Here is a 15,471-nt window from a genome sequence, read left to right as displayed (position 1 = left end):
AGCCCGAAAGTAAACAGCAGTCGACTGTATGGGTGTTTCAAGATGAGCCAAATCCAACAAAAGTTGTTCGCGCACGAAGCACTTCCAAGCAAATGGTCGCCTGTTTTTTCGGAAAAACTGGACATGTCGCAACCGTACCACTAGAACAACGCAGAACAGTAAATTCTGAGTGGCACACAACCATTTGTTTGCCAGTTGTCTTCCAAGAAATTAGGAAAACCAATCGCCAAAGACGGATCACTCTTCAACAGGACAATGCGAGCTCTCACACATCGGCTCAAACAACTGCATTTTTGAGCACCCAAAACATCGAATTAATGGGTCATCCGCCGTATAGTCCTGACTTGGCACCGAATGACTTCTTTTTATTCTCGTACGTAAAAAACAAATTGAGAGGTCAACGTTTTTCGACACCTGAAGAAGCGGTTGCGGCATTCAAAATGCATGTTTTGGAGGTACCTCATTCAGAGTGGCAAAAGTGCTTCGACAATTGGTTCAAACGCATGCAAAAGTGTATAGATCTTCATGGAGAATATTTTGAAAAACAATAAAGTGATTTTCGATGATTAAAATTTGTTTTTGTTCTCTAATCCCGACATATAAAAGGCACCCCTCGTACAAGATGTCTACCACAAAGAAACGTAAAGGGCTAGCTCCATCTGGTAATACTAAGGACCAATAGGTCTATGTGCTGGCTTTCAGCCAGCCAGGTCAACCTAACCTAACCTATGTTCCTTGTTTACGTCTAAGCATGTATGTATGTATGTACATAGCTTGTCAAATTAGTTTACATATAATCAAGAAGCATAAAACACAAAAGAGGTGCCAATGCTTTCGATTTGTATTTCGGAACCTGCGGCGACGGTGACTGTAGGCGGTGGTTCAGAAGTGCACACCTCTGTATCCATTGGTCGATTCCTATTTAATATATGACTTTGAATAAACTTTGCAAATATTATCTAAAATACATATATTTACTTACATTATCCATTTTAATCAAAATTTGTATTAAAATTTTGAACTTTGACTCAATTCGCAAATTTGAATTCGTGTTCATTTTTACTTTGCGATCAGCTGTTTTCCCCAATTGCAAATTCGTGCAAGAGAAAATGTTTAGAGCGAAAATTTGCAACTCTCCCCTCAAAATGAAATGCCGTTTTGCTCTCACACTTTCCCCTACTTTGCAAGATTTGCATCAAGATGGATTTATTACTTAATAAATTTGCTTTGATTTGGAGACCAAAACTTGATACGAGTATTGTAACAATTTTTACAAATTATTTGCTGCGTGAACAGACTTGATTCAGCTAGTTAACGTCCGCCAATACTTTTGGTGTTTAGTTCGTTGGAGCTTATAAATAAAAATTGCGTTAATGGCAATGAATTAGTGATGAAATGATAAGGAGCGAGCAGCATTTCGGAAAGCAGTAAGACTACATTAGATATGCACCACATGTAGAAGGATTAAAACACAATTTTGTAAATTTTTTTCCGAAAAAGGTTAACTTTTATTAATATTTTCCTTTTCTGGTAATTAAAATTAGAAACAGAATTTATGTAAATCGGTAATTGAGTGACACATGACATAATAGATAAAAGGATTCATAATAATGTTAAATTTCATTTTTGCATTGTATACATACATATGTTTTTCTATGTAATAAGCGTTATTTTCAAAACTTATTTTTAAATACGACACGCAAAGACCGTCTCTGCGTGGCCACTTAGGCTTGCTTCTGGCATTTTAAGTATTGTTCAAGTTTGTTCGTGCTGAGGAGGTGGTGGCTGTGGTGGCTTAAACTGATACGGCCAAAATTTGGTTGATGGTTTCACTTTAGCTTGGTAGCTGCATGATTGCAAAAAAAAGTGTTTTATAGTATTTTATTTTTTTAGTTTTTAGAAATAAAAAAAAATGTACATTTGTATGCATAGCAAGTAAAAATATTGTATCTAATAAGTGTGTATTGAAAGAAATGTTGTGTGCAGCCTTGTATCTAACGACTGTGATGTACGAATGTTGCGTTTATTTATTAAGGGGTTATAAACAGTTAGAATTTTCAAAAAATCGATTTTTTTTTGTTTTATTTTCTTAATGTACATATATTTAAGAATTCACACAGAAAATTTAATATCGTTCAGGTGAATATTTTTGAAGTTACACGCAAATTTGTAAAGGCGTTTCAGAGTGCTTGAAAGTGCAAGGCCGGAGCGGCAGCGCGTTTTTCTCAAAATGGTGTTCTCAAAGTCGGTGACCAACATCACTCGAAAACGGCTAAACCGATTAGTCTCAGATTTTAACACGAGCTACTTAAATATATTTTTTAGTAGCTAATCAAAGATTTTTTTTTAGTGGCTAATCGAAATTTTTTTCTCACCGATAAATATTTTGTTTTTATAAACAATTTAAGACCGGAATTTTGGTCAAAAATCGATTTTTTTTTTTGAGAAACCGCCATTTCGTCAAAAAAATGTATTTTGCTTATTTCTGCGATTAACTACTAGATATGTATAACATTACTTTAACGAAATCCATTTGGTTTTTTAATTTCAGAGGATCCAGTGCAGAGATATAGTGCTCACCGCAAAACGTCTTTTCTGAGAGGAGCTCCCGGAGATCAGCTGTAGCTCCTTTCCAAAAAAATATTTTCACTAATACTAAGTCTTAAAAAGCAGTTAAAAGATAACATACAATAAATTTACAAGTTTTCTCAGAAAAAATTCTGGAAAATTCGCTTTTTTCGGCCTTCGAACTGTAAATAACCCCTTAAGGGGGAAAACCGGTTTAGATTGATCAAAAAATCGTTTTTTTTTATTGCATAAATCTTTAGTATAACTACTCAAGAATATGTGGTAAAAACTTTAAAGCTAAATTCGTATTATTCCCGATGCTATGAGCACTTAAGTGAGCGCCCGTCGGTTCCGCACCGTAACGCGCGTTAGTTAGAACGACGTTTTTCTCGAAACTACTTTTTTTCAACTGGTGGGCATTCTAGCTTAAAAAGTTATCGACCAATCGTTCTAAAATTTTTCGGGATTTTTTATTTATTCAATTCTAATTTATATGAACCTAATTCTGGGATTATATTATTATTTAAAATATGGGTTCTTAAGCAAAATAGATGAAAAAATATGGTATAAAAAACTACTTTGTGTTCAAGCGCCTCGAAAGCATGCAATTTTCAAAATTTTTTTACCACAACTAAGTTCATATTCTTGGGAAATATGTTGTTCATAAAAAATAATTGCTTTTGATTTCAGACAAAAATTGCAATTTCAGGAATGCCCACCAGCAAGACACTCGGATGGCGATCGCCCATGAACAGCACGCTCTAGCGCCACTATCTCCCGCGGAAATAGCTTCAAAAAAATTTAAAAGTGTACCTAAAAATATAAATAAAATATCCTCTAAACTTAAACAATTTCTATTATTCCTTCTTTGTTCAAAAAATTCTCGAAAAACACCAAAATTTTGGCCTCCTAAACCGGTTTCCCCCCCTTTTTTTCAAAATTCGATAGTTTAGGTATTCAAAAATATCTCCCTAAAAGGATTTTGCAAAATTCGAATTATTTTCGAAATTACAACTATTTTAGTGACGCGACAGCTAGACTGGTTTGAGCGGACGGCGAAATACAAACGCGTGTTTCTCGAAACTACTTCGTTCGATACGAAATTAAAACAAAAATGGAACAGATAACTTAAAAAGAAAAAAAGTTATTCAATTTTTTTTTGGTAGCGGCTTTCATCAGCCACCCTGTATTTAGGACGAAGATTTTGTTGTCTCCTGCGTTTTTTCAGCCACTTTCACTCTCGCAACAGTCGTTTCTATCGGGTGTTTTTTTAGAATTTAAAATAATAATACAAAGCAAAGATATTGGATATATTATAATATAATCTGGCAGATAATTTCATGGGATTTTTTTTTGTATATGGTATCCGGCATATGCCCGCTGTTGCTACGAGTTACTTGGACCATTCGACCAGTCTAATGGTGGCTTGAATACTGAAATTAATTGGTTGTTAAGGAGGTCGCCGTTTCCGAATGCGTAACTACCATTCGGGAGTGCGTAGGTTGGAATCTCCGGGCATGAGACACTAAAGTGATAGAAACATTTGTTTCTAATAGCGGTCGCCCCTCGGCGGGCAATGGCAGACGTCTGAATGCATTTCTGCCATCAAAGAGCTCCACATAAAAAATCCGCTGCCGTTCGGAGTCCCGCCATTTTGTGAAACAACAACAAGACGCACGGCAGAAATACCATAGGTGTAAGCGTCAATTATAAAGGGTGGTTACATTTCAAGGGCCGATGTTGAATGTAAACCACACCTAAACATCAAGTTTTTTTATGCACTTCATTTAACATTTTTCAATTCCAGACTAACTCAATTTGAACCCTGGAAAGATACACAATCGAGCAACGCGTTGAAGTTATTCAAGCTTATTATGAAAACGGGCGTTCAAATTAAAATGCATATCGCGCACTTCGTGAAGAAAATCATCTTCATTGATGCGGCACATTTTCATCTCAGTGGATTCGTCAATAAGCAGAATTGCCGCATTGGGGCGAATAAGATAATCCAAGAGTGATTGCCGAAAGCTAATGCACCCACAAAGAGTGACTGTTTGGTGCGGTTTATGGGCTGGCGGCATCATAGACCCGTATTTTTTCCAAAATATGAGGCCGGTCAGGCAGTTACTGTGAATAGTGTTCGCTATTGTGAGATGATAACGAATTTTTTATGGCCCGAATTGGAAGATATGAATGTGGACGATATGTGGTTTCAACAGGACGGTGCCACTTGTCACACAGCTAACGAAACAATGGCTCTTTTGCGCGAAAAATTGATGGCCGAATAATCTCACGTCGCGGCGATGTCAATTGGCCGCCAAGATCATGTGATTTGACACCGTTGAACTTCTTTTTTTGGGGTTATTTGAAAGAAAAAAGTGTACGTCGATAAGCCAGCAACAATTCAAGAGCTAAAGGATGAGATAATTCGGCACATTAACGGCATAAAACCTCAATTATGCCTCAGCGTCATCGAAAATTTGGACCATCGGATGGAGGTGTGCCGCCGAGGCCGCGGTGGTCATTCGGCCGATATTTTGTTCCATACGTAATTGAACCATACGAGTATTATCATAATAAAGAGAAATGACACTAATTTCTTGAAAAAATTGTATTTTATTCAAAATCAGCACCGGCCCTTAAAACTTAACCACCCTTTACATGACTTCAAATAATTTTTATAAATTTTATTTAAAATATATTTCCTTACATTATCCATTTTAGTCAAAATTTTTATTTAAATTTAGAACTTTGAATCAATTCGCAAATTTGAATTCGAGTTTATTTTTACTTTGCGATCAGCTGTTTTCTCCACTTGCAAATTCGTACACAAAAAAATGTATCCAGTAAAAATTTGCAACTTCCCTCAAAATGAAATGCCGTTTTGCTCTCACACTTTCCCCTACTTTGCATGATTTTTGGTTACATGAACACCAAAACTTGAGAATTTGTAACAATTTTACACAATTTTTGTAAATTATTTGCTTCATGAACATATCTATTTAGACGTCACTTTTGAAAGACCCTTTATAATGTCTGTGTCGGTATAAAAACCTGTATTTGGAGACAGTTGCAAGTCACCTTGTAGGACATTTTATATTTTTGAAAAAATTGCGGATTTGCGTATGCTCTAAAATTCTATATGTTTTGGTGTAAGATATGCATACACACATACACACAAAAATGCAACATCTGTACAAGTGTATGTACATTAGGAGATGTGCACAAACTATAGCGGCCTGTGTTTTGTGTATTTCATTTAATTTATTTAATTTTAATTATCATTGCGTGCATTAAATGGAACAGCATAAACAAATGATGAATCATTAGCCGCAAGACTGTCTTAGCTTCAAATATTCATTTAGTAAGTTTTGCAAAAATAGCATCTGAATTACAAAATGTCTCTTGTGCGAAAATTTCATAACCCCATGGTTGGGTATTTTAAGTTATGTGGTTCTTGCAGCTAATGACTGGTATGTTTGTATGTATGTATGCCTAAGCAAGTGCACGTTTGTATAAACACATCAATTTTTTGGCAATTGCTTGATTAGTACAAAAAATATACACACGATTTTACGATTTTTCATTTACATAATTTTATATAGCGATTTAGCAGCAGTTATACGAGTGTTAGTATAATTTTATTTATTCATGTATGTATGTATAGTTGCAGTGCTTAGCTTAAGAAATATTCTATTTTATTAGCTGTAAAATGTAAGATCGCATTTTTGGAAAATTCACACATATGTACATGTGTAGGTATGAAAATATGTTTATGTACAAGTATTTACAAAATTAAAAATTAGCTACAAAGTCATGGCGTAAAGGGTTCATAAAAATATGTACATATATACTGTGAATCGAGTTTTGAAGTCGTACGGACATACGAGTACATACATACATAAAGAATGGGCACGGAAAAAACGAGTCGATTGTGTTTACTCCTCACTTGCGTAAAACTAACTGTAAATAAAAAATGAGTACACATATTCATAGTTTTGGTTGTTGTTATTAATTTGGCGTATTCACTTTTCCAAAGCGCATCTATTAAAGGTAGTAACGGCAAATCAGCTGATTTTTTTTTTATAATTCGATGTAGCCGGTTGCAAGCACCAAAAAATGCGGCGTTACCTTACTTGAGCTGCAAGCGAGAGCGCGGAATGAACGACAAAGAGCACAATCGGCCCCCGCATTCGGCAACGTTCGACATCTGGCTCTCTCCTACTTGAGTGAGCATATATAATATATATTATAATATATTATAATATAACATAATATTATGTATGTATATGCGCATATGTACATAAACAAGAGTGATAGAAAGAAGATTGCGCCCATCAGAGAGTGCGTGACGTCACGTTTTTCCAAGTTGTGCAGTATTGCCAACTATTTGCTCTTCGCAATAAATTTAGTGCTTTTTTATACCGAAAATGCGAAAATTTTGAAATTTCGTGTTTTTTTCTTTTTTTTAATTTAAAGCTACCGAAACTTTAGGTTAAAAAAAAACTGTATTATTATACAAAAGAAGGTTAAAAAAGGAGAAGATTTGAGTGCTAATGAAAATTAGTTGGTTTTTATAAAATTTGATATTTTGAAAGTGTGAATTTAATTTTTTGCTCCTTTTATGGTTATGCAAGAATATTAAATGTCCCTCTCTCAACTCTTCTTAAGGGGGGAAGCTGGTCTAGAGCGCAAAAAATGGGCAAATTTTATGAATTTATTTTGACTCAACAAAGGAATCAATCGAAAATCTGTGAAATAGGTTTAATAATATAGCTTTCATGGTACAAATACAAAATTTTTCGTCTGAATTAATTTCAAAATGGCCGCTGTCCAGCAGTTCTCCTAAGGCGCCTTTTTGTCTAGTGGGTCCATTGCCGAAGACGTAAACTCCTTAATTTTTGTCCTGGATCAAAAAATAAAATTTTTTTAGTTTCTATATAACAACAGAAAGAGACGTACGTAGGATTTTTTCGATATTTTGTTTTTTCGCGAAATGGTGCACGTTTGAACAAAAAGTTACAATTTTCACTATAAAGAACGACATAAAATTGTTGATTAAAAAAAAACTATGTAATATAAATAAAAAATCCTACGTACGTCTCCGGAGAAAGGTATTTCGAATGTATTGTCAAAATTTCGTAAGAATCGGTAAAGATTTGTTCGAGTTATGTCTTCGGCCAGTTTAAAAAAAGTGATTTCGAGAAAAACGCGTTTAAAGTTGTAAGTATTGTAAAATCATACCTGCGAGGCACTGCCGTCGAATGAAAAATTTGGGCATTTAGACATTTTTGCTGGCATCCCTCATTTGGTATATTATTTCTAAGACCCTAAAGCACCTTTTAAGACAAAAAAAAATTTTTCGATTTTTTCAAAATTCTAGAGCAGCTCCCCCCTTAAGATTGGAAACCTTTTTACACATTTTAAAAGGCGTTTGAATTTACTGAATGCGGATTAAAACCTGAGAGGTTTAATCGTTTCTTCCGGCCATAAATCCTTAGTGGGACATAGGGCATCAAGAGATGTATTCATTGTGAAAATAAGCCACAAAATACCAGAAAATACTAAAGAAACCATACTGACATTTTTACAAACAGAGTACCTTATCTAGTTACATAACCTCAAATTTAGCAAATAAGTCGTTCCCTTAACAAAATAGTCTCGCTTAACAAAAAAAAATCATAAATTAAATTGTACATAAGCGTAACACATTTATTTAAAAAAAAATGCACATTCTAAACACAATTTGTCACGTATACAAAGTTCTTTAAGTGATTCAATAAAAATTTGGTGTTTTATTTTCTTTAAATGGGGTTTTTAGTGCGTTTTTATATCCAAAGCTAGGCAACACTGCAGTAGTGAGAGAGAGATTTGAGTGCCGAAAGCAGAAGAACACCAACAACACCTGCAATCGCGGGCAATGCCACCAGATGTTAAAAAAAAGTAAAGCTAAATAAAACTGAGTAAATTATTTAACTAATTTTTAAGATATATGTTTTACAAAATTATTAGCATTACATTTTAATTAGAACAGGCTGGAAAAATGTCATGAAGAAAGAACTAAAACTCCGAGGCAAAAAAAAAGAAGCTCAATCAAGTTACCAAAATGGGGCAATACTGGTGCTAATATGACGTCACTCATTGTCAAATTCGCTGAGAGCAAACTAACGGCACCATGACAGGCGCCATCTCATTATTCTTTCCATCATGGGTGGGACGGGGTATAAATGGACATGAAAATAACAAGTTGTAGGGTATTTATTTCAATATGCATATCGCGTAATGAAAGAGAAAATAAAATAAAAACAAATTTTATGTTACAATGATTTTCGACCGACCAATATCTTTCGTGTCCATTCTTTCCATATATATCTTTATTAATTTGCATATTTGCATACATACATGACTCAACTTACGTTCATACATATGTACGTTATGTATGACATATCACAAGGGAATTGCGGTCTAATTCACACACGCGCACACACACACTGGTATACAGAGAACATTATCGATAATAATTAATAGGAGATTCATAGCAAAAAATCTTACAAATATTTTCATTTATTTTTTTTAACATATGTATGTATGTAAGTATGTAAGCAGGCAAATGCATCAACCTTATACCTAAAACTATGTTTAAAATATTGTATAACTCAATTAATTAATTACACACACAAATAAATCGAACGAGTAATAAATTTCAGCAATGCAATGCAGTTAGTGCGTTTTCGGAATTAGTCCGTTGCCATTTATAGACAGGCAGACAGGCAGACAGATGGGGTGGTAGCAACAACTCAGCATAGCAGCAGTTCGTTTCACACTCACCCATCATTCAATTTACGTCTACGTGCAACTGCGCTATTTTTAATTATTTCCGATATTTCACGGCCACCCGAACTTTCACCTTCCGACGTCGAAGCGATTGCATCAACTCGCAGGCTCGCTGCTACACCACCTCCGCTGCCACCGCCAATCGTCGTCGGTGGCCGCCCTAAATTCGATAGATTGCGCACCAAACTCAGCGCGTCGTCGTGTTGCGGCACAGCAGCAGTCGTCGCCGCCGCAGCTGCAGTGGTGGTGAGCTCTTCGGCATCTTGCCTTCTAGTGGCATCGTGTGTTGTGGCCGATTTGCGTAAATTCGTGACGGACGCATGCGTGGAGCTCTTTAGACGATTCTTCAGTTCGGAACTCAAGTCCATGGGCATGAAGCCGACACAACCGGATTTCGATTTGAGTATACCCTTAATGTGTGCCGGTGGTTCGAAAGCCGATTTGGTTGGTGGTGGTAGACGGGATGATGATTCAGCTGTGCAGAAGAAAACAGTAAATGAAATGAAAATTCGATAATACAAAATTCTGTATATTCGCTATATTTGCTATGTACTCTGGTGTGCATGAGGATTGATGATGGATAGCAATTAAAAATCTCATGCACTGTTATTTACAACAAAAAAAAAAAAAATTATAAATAATAATAATAATTATAAAAAAGTTATACTAAAAAGTCTTGCAGATACAGGCTTATTTTTAATACAAATAAATAAATAAATAAGTAATAAAAAATATTATTTTTTAGGGTAAGTGAATAATGAACAATTTTTGGAAAAAATTTCAATGTTAAGGGGGCAGCTTCTTCAGAACTTTCAAATTTTCCATTTTTTTCTTTTGCTTTAAAAATTCATTTACGATCTAAATAATATTTCTTCAATGTTTAAAGTCTAAAAAGTTCCTATAAAGTTAGTGAAGTGATAAGCGTCGAACCAAAGATGGGTAAGAAAGAACGAAAATAACTCAAAAATCAATCAAGAAGTCAATTTAAAATTTTACAGGGATATTCTTAAACATATTGGCCTTTGCATGTATCTCGAATTTTATATTAATTATCACTAAAAATATTGTTTTGATCAATTTGTTTATATGATATTAGGTGCGCCACTAAGTTCTCGCCGTTTTCTTGATGAAAATACAACTTTATTCTGAAAAAATGGTTACAAGTGAATCATTGAAAGTATTGCCCATCGCTGGCTACTGTTTTTCCCCATATTTCTGGTAGATCTCGTATATCATCGCAGTAAAACTGTTCATCTTTTGAGGCTATCCATTAGGCCGGGTCGATTTGTGGGGAGGCAAAAAAATTGCCCATTGCTCTGTGAAAATCATATTCTAGGGATCAAAATAAGAAACTTTGCCGAAGGAACCATACCTCTAAAACGAATTCTGATGTCCCCCTACTTGGGTCGAACTTTTTAGTTTCTTTTCTCATGTAAAGACCAAAAATGGTGATATTTGAAATGATTGTATGGGGAGTGTGCCACTGGCATAGGTGGATCGGCCGTCCAAAGTTAGTGGGGGCTGGTCATACATTTGGACTCGATTGGAGCACTCTAAATAGGTCAAAGTGGGATTTTTCGTTCGACCCAAATTGGGGGACATCAGAATTCGTTTTAGAGGTATGGTTCCTTCGGTAAAGCTTCGTATTTTGATCCCTAGAATACGATTTTCATAGAGCAATGAGCGATTTTTAAATCGACCCACCCTACTGTCCACGGATCAAGCCATTTTTTGATGTCTTCATATGAATGGAACTGCTGGTCAGCTAGACCATGTGCCATCGATCGGCACAGGCGATAATCGGACGGCGCAATATCTGGAGAATATGGCGGGTGGGGTAGGATTTCCCATTTCAGTGTTTCCAGGTAGGTGTTAACGGGCCGTGAGGTCGGGCGTTGTCATGCTGTAGAATCACTTTTTCATGCCTCTCCGCGTATTGCGGCCGCTTCTCGCGCAGTGCTCTGCTCAATCGCATCAATTGAAGTCGATGCCGATCCCCAGTGATGGTTTCGCTTGGTTTTAACAGTTCATAATAAATAACACCAACTTGGTCCCACCAAATACATAGCATAACCTTCGCAGCGTGAATATTCGGCCGAGGCGACGACGTAGAAGCATGACCGGGCTGTCCCCATGACTTTATTTTCTTTGGATTGCTGTAATGAATCCATTTTTCATCACCCGTCACGATGCGATGAAGAAAACCCTTCCTTTTTTGCCGCTGGAACAGTTGTTCATAGGCGAAGAAACGACGTTCAACATCTCTTGGTCTTAACTCATAAGGAACCCAAGTCCCCTGTTTCTGAATCATTCCCAAAGCATGCAATTGTTTGCAAATGGATTGGCGGGTAACTCCTAATACGGAAGCAAGCTCTTCTTGCGTTTGACACGGATTCTCATTGAGCAATGCCTCCAATTCAGCGTTTTCGAATGTTTTTGGCCTTCCTTCACGCGGACGGTCGTCAACATTAAAATTACCGTCTTTGAAGCGACGGAGCCAATCTCGGCACGTTGTTTCACTTAAAGCAGCATCTCCATAAACTTTTTGTAGCTTTCGATGCGCTTCAGCTGCCGTTTTTTTCGAATGAAAGAGGAAAATCAACACTTCCCGCAAATGACGACTATTCGGCTCAAAACCAAGGGATATGATACCAAAACAAAATCACTAATGTGTCAAAACATTTTGTTTACCATATGTTTAAGCTTGGTTTATGACGTTTAGGTTATGTTAGGATCGACTAGCACACACTGCTGGCGGCATCTATTGACAAAGAGCGGAAACTTAGTTGCGCACCTAATAAAAAAGAGTAACTTCACTTCAATAAAAATTTTTTTTTTTGTTAAAATTAGTTAAGTGCACAACGGAATAACTTATTTTAATGAAAAATTTCTGTCTGGCTGATTTCAGTTGATTATAAATCGCAATTTAAAGGAGCCACGTTTGAGGAACTGTAGCCTTTTATTAAAAACCAACAAAAATATTTTTATATTCATTAAAGCATTCATTAATATGTAATTTATTTTAAGTTTTTCGCAAAAATGGTTGAACGAGTTTTACAATCATTCAGTCTGGAGGAGCTGCCTCCCTTCAGGGGGGAAACCAGTTTAGATCGATCAAAAAATCGATTTTTTTTATTGCATAAATCGTTAGTATAACTACTCAAGAATATGTGGCAAAAACTTTAGCGCCCGTTGGTTCCGCACCGTAGCGCGCGTTAGTTAGAACGACGTTTTTCTCGAAACTATTTTTTTTCAACTGGTGGGTATTCTAGCTTAAAAAGTTATCGACCAATCGTTCTAAAATTTTTCGGGATTTTTTCTTTATTCAATTCTAATTTATATGAACCTAATTCTGGGATTATATTATTATTTAAAATATGGTTTTTTTTAACCAAAATAGATGAAAAAATATGGTATAAAAAACTACTTTGTGTTCAAGCGCCTCAGACATATGCAATTTTCAATATTTTTTTACCACAATTAGGTTCATATTCTTGGGAAATATGTTGTTAATAAAAAAAAATTGCTGTTGATTTCAGAGAAAAAGTGCAATTTCAGGAATTCCCACCAGCAAGACACTCGGATGGCGATCGCCCATGGACAGCACGGTCTAACGCCACTATCTCCCGCGGAAATAGCTTCAAAAAAATTGAAAAGTGTACCTAAAAATATAAATAAAATATCCTCTAAACTTAAACAATTTCTATTATTCCTTCTTTGTTCAAAAAATTCTCGAAAAACACCAAAATTTTGGCATCCTAAACCGGTTTCCCCCTTAAGCAAAATACTTACGATTTTCAGCAGATTTCATATTTCGGAAACAAATAATTGCATAAAGGCATAGCTTTCAGGTTACATGCATTCCCTTATAGGATTTAGTTCGACTGCGTGCTGTTCAAGGTTAAATTTCATTTTTACCATGCAAAAATAATGAATGAACAAAGTGGTAGTGACTTAAAAACAATTAAAAAAAAATTAAATGAAATGAAATAAAACTAAATGGAAATTAAATAAAACTAAATAATAATTAAACAAAAAATAAAGATTTTAGCGAGAAGTCCTCAAAACTGGGAGCTGCTACAGAAAAGTGATGGTACTTTCACTACAACCAGTAAATGCTGCTGCAGTGCCTCAAAAGTGTAGGCTCCCACATGGAAATTTGGCATCTGTGCAGGCCGTCTCGATTTCAACAGATATTTGGCTTTGCCGTCGTTTACAAAAAGGCCAATATCGTTCGCAATTTTGTTAATTTTTAAGAAAATTTCTTATAAGTCATTCCTATTTCTTGCGAGAATAGCGATGTCATCTGCATAAGGACCTATTTGGGTTGTTTTAGTCATCAGGGTACCACCACCTTCGTTGACTTCCCTTACGACAATGTGCAGCATCAAATTGAATATGACTCTTGATAAGGGATCACCTTGTTTTACACCTGTTTCAATAGGGAACGACTCTGTGAGCTTCCCTTATATGACCACTTTTGCTTGTGTTTTTGTGAGCGCTGCGCTAACGAGCCTTTTAGTTTGGCAGGTATTCCAAGAATAAGCAATATGTGCTGGATCCTGTCTATTTTAACTCTGTCGAAGGCTTGACATCTCATCTACCTAACTTATTTCTCTCTTCCTGAGTGAGCTGTTCTCGAAATATGTATTAAAATTTGACATTTGAGTTTGGCAGCACTTTTTCGTGTTCACATAGAAGCCACGATTACAATTTTTTCGTATTCGTAGGTTTCCTACGACGGATTCTATGATAGGGCCGATTATACTTTTAGCCGCTTTGAAAGCTAAAGGAGCTAAGTTAACTAAAAATAATACACCATACCCAAATTTGCTATGCCTGACATACTCGTAAGGAAATGTAAAAGGCTTTATGTGCTTCCTCCAATTGGATCAGAAAACCAACAAAAGCTATTCGAAAGCAAACATGGTTTTAGAAGAAATTAGCGAGCTGGTTGTTTGATCTTGGGTTTGGACATATCTCTTCAGCACTTATACTTATACTTACTTATAGATCAACGACGGAGGCAAAACCGTCAGCTAACACTAACACTTCGTATGAAAATTGAAATTTGAAAAGGTCGAGCCAAGGAGCACCACAAGATTTAGTGGCTCCTAAAACACTCAGGCTAAAAAGCTCATTGTATTTAAAGCTCTGGAAAGGGGGTAGATAGTCAAGGAGGGAAGGAGAAAAGTATCAGAGAAAGAGATAGAAAAGAATAGAGACAGAGATAGAAATAGTTAGTCCTGTGAGAATTTTCCAGATTCTTTGGCAAATCTGTAAATATCCTCCAGTTTTAGAGAACGAATATTACTCATTCTTATGACATCGGAACCCAATACTCGTAGTCGTGCTCTAGCAAAGGCAGGACACTCACAGAGAATGTGCTCAGTGCAATCCGCCTCCTCCAAGTGTGACAGGCATACCGGGTCCTCGATGTTTCCAATGGTGGTCATATGCTGACCCCATGGGTTGTGTCCTGTAATGATGCCGACCATCAACTGAATATCTTTTCTTCTAAGTTTTAGTAGAAAGTTTGACAGTTTTCTGTTCGGACTTGTCACAAAACACTTTGCAATTCTGCAGCGTTCTAGACCGGACCATCGCTCTTTATGTAGATTGCCTACATAATCGCTGATCCAATTCTTGATTCCTGCGGAACTGATTCCGATTATTGGCTCTGCCCCCTGTGATCCACCCCGTTAATCCACGGTTGGCCAACTCGTCGGCAATTTCGTTTCCTTGAACACCGGAGTGTCCAGTAACCCATATAAGTACAAGTTTGTTTTGCCTTGCGACAGAATTAAGCTTCTTCTTCTTACATTCTTGAACAATCTTTGAAGTTTGCTTCGCGTTCTCCAGGGCCTTCAGTGCAGCCTGACTGTCACTGAAAACTCCAATCTGTTTCCCGCTCCATCTCCTCTCGATTATCCATTCGGCTACTTTCAGGATGGCAAAAACTTCTGTTTGGAAAACAGTTGCCATTCCCCCCATAGCATAGTGATACTTATTACTATCGTTACAGTTACAGGACCATCCGGCTCCAGACCCTATTTCATTCTTGGACCC

General features: G+C 36.3%; 1 protein-coding gene across 1 annotated transcript; it reads right to left on the bottom strand.

Annotated features, from left to right (window-relative positions):
* Positions 1-1,569: 1,569 nt before the first annotated feature.
* LOC129241479 (uncharacterized) lies at positions 1,570-13,300 on the bottom strand. Its single transcript, XM_054877822.1, has 3 exons — positions 13,195-13,300; positions 9,397-9,877; positions 1,570-1,846 (listed from the first exon to the last, which is right to left on the bottom strand). Exons 1-3 carry the CDS (start codon positions 13,211-13,213, stop codon positions 1,756-1,758), a joined length of 591 nt encoding a protein of 196 aa, XP_054733797.1. The 5' UTR covers positions 13,214-13,300; the 3' UTR covers positions 1,570-1,755.
* Positions 13,301-15,471: the final 2,171 nt, after the last annotated feature.

This window comes from Anastrepha obliqua, chromosome 3, assembly GCF_027943255.1.
Source record: "Anastrepha obliqua isolate idAnaObli1 chromosome 3, idAnaObli1_1.0, whole genome shotgun sequence".
Classification (NCBI taxonomy): domain Eukaryota; kingdom Metazoa; phylum Arthropoda; class Insecta; order Diptera; family Tephritidae; genus Anastrepha; species Anastrepha obliqua.
The sequence above is the reverse complement of the archived record's forward strand: the minus strand, read 5'-3'. Positions and strand labels throughout refer to the sequence as shown.

What these genes read in the sequence shown, in the direction of transcription:
- LOC129241479 (XM_054877822.1), bottom strand. An exon ending in AGACGTAAATTGAATGATGG is followed by an intron (nt 1,847 to 9,396) that starts GTGAGTGTGAAA and finishes GCAATCATGCAG; the next exon opens with CTACCAAGCTAAAGTGAAAC.